The sequence below is a fragment of the Canis lupus genome, chromosome 28 (genome assembly GCF_003254725.2).
Source record: "Canis lupus dingo isolate Sandy chromosome 28, ASM325472v2, whole genome shotgun sequence".
Lineage (NCBI taxonomy): Eukaryota > Metazoa > Chordata > Mammalia > Carnivora > Canidae > Canis > Canis lupus.
In genome coordinates, this window is record NC_064270.1 from 11,484,359 (window position 1) to 11,496,597 (window position 12,239).

The 12,239-nt window shown below is 36.7% G+C and overlaps 1 protein-coding gene across 15 annotated transcripts in view; it reads left to right on the top strand.

Annotated features, from left to right (window-relative positions):
• The window catches only part of R3HCC1L (R3H domain and coiled-coil containing 1 like), a 79,553-nt gene that overhangs the window by 45,971 nt on the left and 21,343 nt on the right, over window positions 1-12,239 (top strand). For 13 of the 15 annotated variants that reach the window (XM_049103026.1, XM_049103029.1, XM_049103027.1 and 10 more), the window contains one exon: window positions 2,246-4,059. In XM_049103026.1, the coding sequence (XP_048958983.1) occupies window positions 2,260-4,059 (1,800 nt within the window). In that variant the 5' untranslated portion in view covers window positions 2,246-2,259. The remainder of the gene's footprint in view (window positions 1-2,245; window positions 4,060-12,239) is intronic. The other 2 variants (XM_025466835.3, XM_049103033.1) reach the window with 1 other exon arrangement.

Sequence of the window (12,239 nt, forward strand, 5' to 3'; positions counted from 1 at the left end):
TATATATATATAATCATTAACTAAGAAAAAAGAAAGGTTGAGTGTTAAGAGTCTTAAGCTGTGACACAAATAATTTTAAATTTGAAGCCTTTGATATATGTTTCTTGTGGAAGAGAAATAGAATCATAGAATTGCAAGCTCAAAGAGTGCTTAAAATAAATCCAGACCAATCTACAGCTAGAAATTCTTTCTTTAGTGTATCAGTCAGTCATCTAGACGTAGAGACAGAGCTCATTACCTGATAATAGTGTTGGAGAGCTCTTAGAGTTCTATAGACTGGGAAAACTCAACCATGTTTTCCTTTCATTTCTACCAATTGGTTCTGGTACTGACCTCTGGAGAAACATAGAAGAGAACATTTATCTCTTCTGTAGAACAACCAATCTTCAGGTATAAAGGTAGTTTGGATGTTTTCCATTTAGAGCTCTTTGGGCAAGAAATACACCTTTATTTAGTTCTTTCAACTCTATTTTGTGTGTATTTTCTGAGCTCTGTAATCTGAAACTGTGTTGCCTTTTTAAACATCCACATCTCTACCCTTTGGGGTTTATTGACTTTGTGGATGAAGTAAAAGCCTTTAAATTTTTGTGTGTGCAAATTATACACAAGTCAAATGTTAGGTTGTTTAAACTTTTTTTCTTAAAGTAGATGTTTGTATTTACATTTTTAGCACAGCATTCCAGATTGTAGAAATGACATTAAATCATAATTTTATCATTTTTGGAATTTCTTAATCCTACTGATTTTATGTCACTAGCAGATTTGATAAGCACTGAGTAGTTATTGTTTATATTCAAATTATTGTTTAAAATGTTGAATTTCAAAGGGCTGTAGGGACACAGATCACTTTAAAATAATCCTAAATTCACTATTACCTATTATATTTTTTTCTGTGGGTGCTACTAGTTCTGTTAAATAGCTCACATTTTCCATCTTATATTCAGAAATTCATCATGATGTATATTGTCAGATGCTTTCCTGAGATCAAGATACATGATGTCTGTGGATCCCCTCCAGTGATATACACTTTAGTACTTCTGTCTTTGAAAAATAGGCATTTTTGAAAAATCCTGGCACGTCTAAATGTTAAAGTCATTTTCACCCACAATTAGAAAATCCATCATAATAATTTGTGGGTTAGATAATAATAAAAACATTAAAAGAGAAAGGGACTGAGAATTCCTAGGAACACTTGATGATCAGGGCCATGGTATATACCTGGGCTGAAAAGAAAACAGCCTGTGCCATGAGAGCCCAGGTTCTTTACTGAGAAGGTATTCTGGATCAGGTGAGAATTTAGGGATCTGGAAGTAGTTTCTCTCTTACTATCTATTTCCTTTGAAATGTATGTAGTGAAATCTTAACAATGAGTACTTCTGAGTGTGTGAAAGGGTGTTTCTTAATGTATTGCACTTCTTATTCTCTTTGCTGTGGATACCCTAATACTTCATAGTATGATTTTGAACATTAAAAGAACTCAAGTTGTCTAGCACATTTTCTTGTATTTTTCCGATAGCAAAGGTTTATTTAAACATTTGTTAAATTTTTTCCCTTTGTTAATTTCCTTTGACCAACCATGGTGGAGGATATCAAGAAATTACTAATGTGAGTTGTCTCACCACATTTCTTGGTCTCCACTCTTCTTCATTCTGCTTTATTGCTGTTTTTTATTGCTGCTGGAAGAAAATTTATAGTAGTTCACTTGATTAAATAGTAAGCATCTTATAGAAGGCAGCCCTAGATTAGTTGTCTCATTTTCTAGCCCACATTCAAGTTATTTTTTAAAACCTTATTTATGTGTATACTTATGTTGAACAAACGTGTTTTTAGGGATCCTCCTTGAATATACTTTTCAGTGTAAATTCTGAGCTCCAGTAATAGGGAGATAGTAGTATTTTATGAGTACTTAAAAGCTGGCACTCACTTTTCTAATACTTTTAATTCAGAGAAGATAAGGCTGCTTGTTAAAAAGGTAGAGAGGACTTGGGACATAGAGATAAAGAGTTTTGGGAATATGAAGAAAGAGGATATACGGATAAAATTCATGAGCTCATGAGTTACTTTGGAATTTACTTTCCTTAGTTCCTTACCTGATTGCTTTAATTATTTTATGGCAGGTTTTATTTTCTTTTAACATGAGGGTTTCTGTAGGATGGATTAGTAGGCCCTCTACTGAGTCTTTAAAAGTCTCTTAATTCAATACATTGTAATTAGTTTTTGGTAATTGAATTATTCTCTCTTGCAGATTGAGGTGATACCATGCAGCAAGCAACAGAGAGATGCAGAGTTCGAGCCAGAAGGCCTGACATGGCACTTTATGTACCTAAAGCTCGAAGGAATGTAGTGTTGCTCAAGTCAGGTGATGAGGAAAAAAGCTGTGGTTCATCTAACTCCGTGGTGAAAAAAGAAGATGGTTTCTTTCAAAAGGAGATCTTTAGAGATAAATCTGAGATTCAAAGACTAAGCATTAATCCTGATAAAAAGGAGCACAACTGTAGAGAAGGAAAGAAAATTTCAACAAAATTCAGAAAAGACACGTGCCTTCAAGAAAGAAAGAAAGATAGGATTTGTGTTAAGAGGGAAAGTATAGAATCTAAAGAAACATTATCCCAGGGACATCAGCAAAGCATCCCAGATCCTGGGATGATACCTAGTATATCTTTACAAAGACATTTTAAACCAAAAGAGGTGGAGTGTTTGGAAGTTGAAACCACAGATGTGGCAGGACCTGGGAAGTTGCTTCTGTCTCAGTCTTGTTCAGAAATAAGTGAGGCCCAAGTTCTAAACAAACCATTCCAAAATGTGGAATTATGTGATGTCAATAGACAGGAATTAAGTGGCAAAACATTTGAAGGCAGACGTTTAGAAAGCAGAATTGAAACTGATGCTAAGGTTGTGGAGATACTATCCCAGTTTCCTGGAGTTTTTAGTTCTGTGTTGAAACCTGAGAGTGTGATCGTACCTGTAAAACTCAGTTCTGATTCTGGAATTGTACAACAAAGCATGCAAACATCGTGTGGAATGTTGACTCTCAGCAGTGGAGGCATCACTGCTATTTCTGTTCCTGGAAGCCCAGATGGTATCACTGACCAAACTTCCATAGACTTTGAAGCTGAGAATGTTAGTGATGTAGCCAACAGTACAGATTTCGTCTTGAGTCAGAGAGGTGTAGATTCCATTCCTGAGGTTGTGGATCACCTCTCTTATAAAATGACTATGGGCAGCAAATTAGAGAATGTAAATGGCATTTTTGATCCAACAGTGATTAAAGAGTGTGAGGAGAATGACAGCACTGTAGATGACTTATGTATAAAGTATGAACCTTCTGATACAGCTCTCCTTGTTCATGAAACAGATACAGATAATGGGTTGAAGAGTGTAGGTGACATTACCAATAAGGCATGTAAGATGGACGTTACAGATGTCCCATCTGATCATATAACTATGGGCAGCCCTTGTGTAGTTGCAGTTAGAACAGCTGATGAGGCCTGTAGCAGCACAGATAGTTTATCAAAATATTTAGAAATGAGTGCAGATACAGCCCCTCTTCATGTAGCTAGAAGTGGGAATGACACAGGAAATTTCAGCAACCTGACTGCTTGCTCAGATATTTATGCTGAGAGTATTTCATCTAGTTTCACAGAGTCAACAGGAAAGTTGATAGAGAGCTTGTCAGATTGTGCTTCTTCTTTACCTATAAAGAAGATTGCTGGTAGTAATTGTAACACTTTTTTGGACTCTGAACTCAGTATGTTAAATGGGACAAAAGTACTTTCAGACAGTGCCTTTGGCAATGATCTAGATTGTAGTGGTGATATAACAGAGGCATTGCATGAACTAAAAACTGCTGAAGAGTTCAAAACAAAAGAGGAAGATGACTCAGAAAATGTAGAATTTGGTGTATCCTTTCCTGATATAGAATCTGTATCTATGGAAACATCCATGGAACCAAAAGCAACGGAAATGTCTCACGTGGAGGGAAGTGCTGCTACTGAGGAGAGCTGGGAGTCTTTGTTTAATGATGATGGGGACTGCTTGGATCCACGTCTTCTACAAGAGGTCTGTTTGGTAGAAGTTGCTTGATGCTTAACATAATGTATAGATTGATAGAACCTGGTATTTTGGGGGTAATTTTAACAGACATTTGTGCACACTCATACATTCACACATATTACATCCAGTATAAGGGTTCCTGCGATGAAAAAGAAAACAGTATTGTAGATTGAGAAAAGAATGCCTGGCAGATCTTTAAAAAGTAAAACATACCAAATTGAGCTGTATCTATTTTAGCCAAAGCCTGAAAGATCTTATTGAATAGATTAAATATGAATTTAATGGATTCTGGCTATCTATTGAAGAAGTACAGAGGGAACTTCTCCATGCAGAGGGATTTTCTGCATTGACAAGATGTATTTTACACAGGCCTGAGGGGATAATAACTTAGTATTCATATATATTTTGTCTTTTCTGGAGAGTTTGGAATGTTGCCGGACACTAGATGGAAGGAAATACAGAAAGGGAAGGGTAAAATAAGGGAAGGTATGATTGTTTATGTAGTTTAGTTTATGTTGAGTTATATCACCAATGGTTGTTGAGTACATATAGAAGATAGGAGTGAATAATGACATGCTGGTTAGTTAGAGTTCATAAATACAAAATGTTGGGTTTGAACGCATTTTAGAAATTATTTAATCTTTCATTTTCTTAATTTAGGTGTTCACTTTGTAGTATTTAAAATCCTTACCATAAATAAGAATCTTTGGTTTTAAATAGAACCACTTCCCTCTTCATTTCTTGTAGTGGGTTCACATAACTTTTGTCTGGAAGGGGAAAAAATAATTTCCCTTTGAAGTCTCCAATTTTTTAAATGAGGAAATTGAAGCTTAGCAGTCATATCTTTAAGAAAGGCAGAATCAGGTTTTCAGTCTAGTTCCCTCATTCCAATGTTTATGTTCTTTCTACCCGACCACATCTTTACCTATAAAATAGTTTTGTTTAGTGATTCCAGAGAGCCTATTAAATATGAAAGGACTAATACTTTTGTTTCTGAGAACTGAACCAGAAGTACAGAAAAATGATCACATGTATGTGAAGAGACATGTGAGATTGAAGGAGGGGGCAGCCCATTGCACAGACTGACTTTTCAGTACCAAGCTATTCCTTGTCATGCTTAGGTGTTTGCACGTTCACTTGTACCACAGTTAGCACTTTTTATGGTCAAGCCAGGAAACACTGTGTCCTAAACATTCCTTAGACAGAAATATAGAACAGGAGGCATCTAGGAATGGGCATCCATGAACCCTTTGAAATTGCACGTAAAATTTTATATGTGTGTGCAGTTTTTTATAGCTTTCATCAGATTCTCAAAGATAGTGCTTCCCAAAGTATGGTCCCTAGACCAGCAGCATGAGCATCACCTGGGAACTTGTTAGAAATGCAAACTTTTTGGCTCAACAGTCTGTATATTTAGGTGTTTTGCAGGTGACTCTGATGCACATAAAGTGAGAACCATTGCTCAAAAGGTAATATGTGAGTGTGGTAACTAGAGATGGCTGTCCAATCATAACTAGAAAGAAAAACACTGTTCAGCAGAGGTTTTAGACCCAAATTAGATTAAATACTAGGAATGTGGTAAGTTAGGTGAATATAAAGAAGTTATTAAGGATCCAATCATTGGAAGAAAGTTTCAGTGTTTATATGAGTTGGCAAAGAGATTACCTGAGGGGTAGGGAGCACAGATATGCATAGGAGAAAAGAAAGAGTTTCCTACAAAAGAAAGGCATGGCACACAGAGCCTTTTATACATGGTGAGACTCAGTAAATATTTATTGAATGGATGTAGATGATAGGGCAGAGTTGGAGTATCGTGCTTTTTTAGGGTGGACTCCACGGGCTTTCAATAATACTTCATTATTGCTAGAACTTGGATTCTGTATGGTGGTAGCTTAGGGATACAGCTCCTATAATCGGGGAAGAGGGTTCAAGTGTGCACTCTGTTTTTTAGGTCTTAACGCTGTAGAATAGGTGCAGAAGAATGTAGGCAACCACTCAGTGTTTTGAGGAGCATAGTAATGTAACCAAAGAGGACACTTGTGTGACCTAAAGCTGGGAATGGCTAGGAAATGAAGTATGTAATGTTTTAAGCTGAAGACAGCCAGTGCCTGGGTGTTGTGTTTGGATACCACGTACTGAGTTGGTGCTTGTCAGGGAGTGGGATCTGTAGTTTAGGGATAATGGGTGATGAGAGCAAGAAGGAAGGAAATGGATTGAGAAATGCAGGTAGCAGATCAGCTCCAAACTATGATCTCCTGTGCTTTGAGTTTTAGGAGATATAATAATAATGTTATTAAAAGATGTCACAAATCCAGTAACATTAATAGCCCTCTGGTGACTATTATTCTTAATTTATTATTTATATTGTTCCAAACATACTTTATTAAAGGCTAAACCAGAACGTCTGCCTATCTTTGAAAACTTGCCAGCCAATGATTTTTGGCTTTTTTCCCAGTGGGCCTGTTTCTTTGTTGACAATGGCTACACATTAAGGTATGTCTAATACTTCTAATAGGCAGGGAGGTATGCTATAGAGGAGGGTGTGACGGCCATTGGCATGTGAAGCAATTTTCCTGCAACATTTGAACTTCTACAACTACCTGAGTGGATATAGATCCTAGATAGGACATTACTGATCTCCTGGAACTGCAGTTCTTGAATCTCTAAAGATCACACTTAATCTTCTAAAGCCATCGTTTGGGATGCCCAGACATTTAAGTTGGTAACTGATAAAGAAAAAGATGTTGGCATGACTTCTAACCCTCTGAGATCTTGGTACAAAACTTCCATAGTCCCTGCTGCCTCCTGTAGTGATCTGCAAATCTATTTTGATTGGTAGTAGAGCTAGTAAGATAGAGCAGCATAACTTTGTTTTGATAGACTGTGGCATCTGGTCCCTTTACTGGCCACTTCTGGCTTTAATTTGACACTGGTCATTTCTGGCCTTGATTTAGGTAGGAGTCTGGTTTTGTTACAGAAGACTACTAGCAATGTTTATAACCATGGAAAAGAGAAGAATAAAGAAATGCCACCCATCCCCAACTATCTCCCTTTATGTGTACTGACTCAACGTCCTATAGACTTCTGTAAAAATGCTCTCTGTTTTTAAGTAGGAAACCCAAAAGTGAAAGGAAAAATTCATAATCCAACCACTAAAAGCAAATTATATGAAGTACTATGAAGGGAGGAAAGTCCATAAGCCATCTTCTAGGGACTTCGTTAAAGTTGATACCTTGTCGTTTTGCATTTAAATGGAAAGGTGTGTACTTAGAGTTTTGATAAACTGTAAATTGTAAATAACTGGATATATATGATTATTAACACTACCATTTTATTTTTTATTTATTTTTATTTATTTATTTTTAAAAGATTTTATTTATTTACTCATGAGAAACAGAGACAGAGAGGCAGAGAAACAGGTAGAGGGAGAAGCAGGCTCCATGCAGGGAGCCCGATGTGGGACTCGATTCCGGGTCTCCAGGATCATGCCCTGGGCCGAAGGCAGGCGCTAAGCCCCTGAGCCACCCAGGCTGCCCTAACACTACCATTTTAAAGGCACTGTGTTACATGCCAGCTTTTTTCTCAGCTTCATCTAAAGTTCCTTATATTTTATTTGGAGCGGCAAGATGTAACCATGTGATTAGATAGTCACATAACAATCTGAAGGAAAATTAATATAAAACCACTGTCTAAGAGATGTCCTAAATTTGATTGCCTGTTGGGTGATCTAGACAGTGGCTTCAACCAAGGATGAGATCCCTGACGGCTAAACTGGTTGACACTGTTGCTTGTTGCTGAGGCCTTAAGATTAAACAAGATTTGAAGCCCTACTTCAGAGATTGTTCTCTGTTCCCAATTTCTGTTTACTTTTTCTGTTTTTTAAAGTTGATAGATTTTCTTTTTTTGAGCAGTTTTAGGTTTACAAAAAAAAAAAAATTGAGTGAAAAGTTCTGGGTTTCCATATACTCCCTCACTGTTTTATTACTATTTTGATTTTTATTTTCACAGCATCTTTTATTGTTAGTTGCAACTCATTTTAACAGATTTATATTTAATATTTTTATTAAAATTTCTGAATTAATATGTTATTGACTGCCTAAGTGAGGATTCCAGATGCCATATATTTGAATGCAATCACTTGGGACATCCAGTGAAGAATCTAATTGAATTATGTACTCTGTTGTTCAGTCTGCTAGTGGATGATGACTAGATCTCTGGTTCACACAGAAAGAGGGGACATTAAAGAGATACTGCTCACACCAATAGCATTTTAATTTCTGATGCTTTTTTATAACTAAAGAGAAGTAAACAGCTCTAGGTCTCTGTTGGTACAAGGAGGTATTCTTATCTCAAGCTTCAGAAATTCTTGGTGTGCCCTACTCTGTCCCTGGCAGTGCTTTTGCTTTAGTGAGCGCCATGAGATGTGGTATGTGGGGTATAGTTGGGGCAGATGGAGTAGGAGTAGTGATATGACTCATAATGTTTATTCCATTTAATTCATTCCCTGTTTAGTGACAATAGCAGGAAGGCAAAATGGTGGAATTGGCAAAGAAAACCCGAGTGTGCACTCTACCTCAGGAGAAAAATGAACTTAAGAGCTATACTCTTAAATTAAAAATTCATTTGTGTTAAAAGTTTAGTTAAAGATAGAAACATACCTTTAGGAGAATTAAACTCATCTACACTGATTTGAATTAACATAATCATTTGTATCAGAAATTGCATGTAGGGCACATTGGACACTCAGTGGCCGGGCTCTGGGAGGGAGTGTAAAAGAGGAAAAGGGCCCAACTATAGGCCTGACTGATGAAGTGGGTAGCCAACAGTCACAATATCTTTGAATTCAGACTGTTTTGTGTTATGAATTTGGAATATAAATTTGCAATAATGCCTAGATTTGAGACAAAGGGAATTTAAGTGCTAGTCAGCAACCTTGTACAGAAGATATTTTGTGTGAATTGACCAAAAACTGAGATTGCCAAGGAAAAGCCAAGAGGATGCCCAGGCATACTAAATACTAGGCTTAATGCATGAAAACAATGTTTCTGATCCTAGATGATGAGTTGTGCTATTGTATTGCCTGTCTGGAACAAGACTGACTCATTTCTTGAAGCCGTGGGTCTGAGTCTGCAGTTTGAAGGTCAGAAGTACAGATGTATTACCTGATGGGGACAGATAGGCAAGGACTAATACTCTCTAAAGTAATAAACAAGGAAACAAATTTTAGTTGGGAGAATTGGCATGGATAGGATTTAGGATCTTAGATAGCTAAACAGAGCATAATCAGGGACTAGAGAAATCAAGAAGTAGAATGGCAGTAAATGCTAAGTTTATCTGTTTTGCAATGTTTCTTTTGGACAGCCATTCTCAATGATTATCATAGCAGTACCTAAGTTATAGTTTGGGAGGATTTGAACCTCTAGCAAGCAATCTATTTTTGGGTACTCTGGTTTTAGATCTTTCTACTGCATCATTGACATCTCTCCAACTAGTCTTTCCAGTCACGCTGGGAAGAGGAGGAAATACAGATGTTTCCCTGCCTTCACAGTCCTTTCTTGACTATAAATTAAATCTCTTCGGTGGATCTTTTAGCATCTTGTCAAGAATGCCAACATCAGTCTGCCACGTTAACCTTTGTACTGTTTGATTAGGAACCGGGTCCGTGTTGGTTCAGGATGTTTACTTGATCATGACACATATTCATGTGTCATATATTACCATACAATAGAGAGAACTAGAGTTGTCAAATTTATACCCTGGCACTGGGGCCAGTAAATGATCATCTGAACCAATTGTTGGGGCACCAAACATGTCTCATTGTTACAGCTTTTTTCTTCCTTTTGCCCTTTTCCTTTTCTGTTTTCTGTTTGCTCCCTCACTTTCTTCCCTTTATAAACCCCTTAAACCATCTTTCACTGATGATAAGCAGAAGTATTGAGATATTGCTTATATCTATGCTAGAGAAATCTGTAGATGACACTTTAAGGGGCATTCTACTCATTCTTGTTACAAATTTTATGAAGCCAAAGTTATCCTTTCCGGCTTTGGTTTCCTGGTAAGGTCAGTGGAGGTGTAGCCTAGATATAGTTGATAATTTTATTTGTGGGTAGGGAATTCCATTGGAGACATTATCTACTCTTATACCTACTATATAAAATGTTAGAGTTTAAAAGTCTAAATTTATCCTTCTGTTGAAAAGGACTTAGGCCCAAAATAGTGTAAAAGAGGGCTAGAAGCTATCATTTTTGCTATATAGCATATAAATATTTATGCTGTAATACTTTACTGATAGCTTTTTAGGGAACTCCTTTTGGATGTTTTTGAACTTGGGTAATGAGAAATTTGAAAAACTTGAAATAATTTTTTCTTTTTTAAAAATAAATACTGTTGGGATGCCTGGGTGGCTCAGCAGTTGAGTGTCTGCCTTTGGCTGAGGGTGTGATCCTGGGATCCTGGGATTGAGTCCTGCATCTGGCTCCCTGCAGGGAGCCTGCTTCTCCCTCTGCCTGTGTCTGCCTCTCTCTCTGTCTCATGAATAATAAATAAAATCTTTAAAAATAAATAAACACTGCTATTTCCCTGTCTACCAAATATGAGAAGTTAAATGGGTGAAACATTTTAATACAAGCTTTTGGTTTATTCACAGTAGTGTAGACCAACATGAAAAATTCTTGGCTGTTGCTCTCAACTTTCTGTGATACTAGCACACCTTAGAATTATATCCAGATAGTCCAAAAACCTTATTATTATTTTGTTGTTGTTTATAGCTTTAGCCTGTTCTCCAACCAAATCTTTTAATTTATCAAGGTTTATAGTAAATAATGACACTTTAAATTGCTTTTCTTCAACAGAAAGTGAGTTAATCAGTTATTTAGTAGCCACAAGATGTAAGTGGAAGAGAAAAATAGAAACAAAGAACTTGAGTAACCTAACTTGTGTTAATTGAGAATTGATTGCGTGGGTTATTTCTGTAATGTTAACATGTTACATCACCAGCTTGTGGTTGAGTCTTTGTTGTTCTTGTCCCTGTGACTTGATGCCCCTGTGTTTAAATTTGTTACAGACATAACTAAGTTTAATACAACTCTATTACATATTGAAATTCAAGTTCCTTTTGTAAAATCTATGCTGAACATACATTAAATGTTTGTTGGGTGGGTGGCTAGGTGATCAGAATGACGTTGAAGGAAGAGACAGGCCCAGCTGTAATATAAGGTGTTGTGTAATGAGTATTTCAAAAGTAGTGCAGATGAGGTAAATGCTGTAAAAGGGTAGAGGAAAAGTCAAATTATATATGATTTGGGGTATATAGAGAAGGAATCATAGAAGAAGTGGTATGATATTTTGAGATGTGCAAACCGATGTTAGCACTTGCAAAATGATAAGACCAAAGCAATAAGGAGGAGGAAATAAGATATGTTTAGACATAGTGAGTATTATTCTTTGGTTGGAGTGTAGCATATTTTGAGGGATAACATGAGATAAAGCTAGAAAGGTATATTAGTATACTATTGCTGATGTAGTAAATTACCACAAACTAGTGTCTTAAAGCAACACAAATTTATTATCTTACAGTTCTGGAGGTCAGAAGTCTAAAATGGGTCTCACTGGGCTAATTAATTAAAGTGTTGGCAGGGCTGTATTCCTTTCTACAGGCTCTTGGGAAGTACCTATTCTCTTGCCTTTTTCAGCTTCTAGAGGCTGCCTACATTCTTTGGCTCATGGCCCTTCCATTTTCAAAGCCAGCAATAATCAGTTGAGTCCTTCCAATATCATCAGTCTGACTCACTGTCTCTTCTCCTCTGAGTTCTTCTGTTTTTAAGGACCCTTAGGATTATAACTGGGTCCACCCAGAAAATCTAGGATAATCTTCCTAATTTAAAGTCAGCCAATTAGCAACCTTAATTCCATCTCCTACCTCAGTTCTCCTTTGTTGTGTACTGTAATCACAGATTAAGGGAATTAGTACATATCTTTGAGAAGCAGGGCCAAATTATGAGAGCTTTAAGTGTAACCACTGAAGATCTTTGAGTGACATGGTCACAACAGTGAAGTCTAATTTATGCTTTGTATGTTATCTAGAATATACGGCTAGAAAGAAATCCGTAACCTTGTATTATCTTTTTAGTTTTGCCATAGACCCTCTCTTCCTCCTTCCTTTTCTCCTTCCCTTCCTTCTTCCTTAT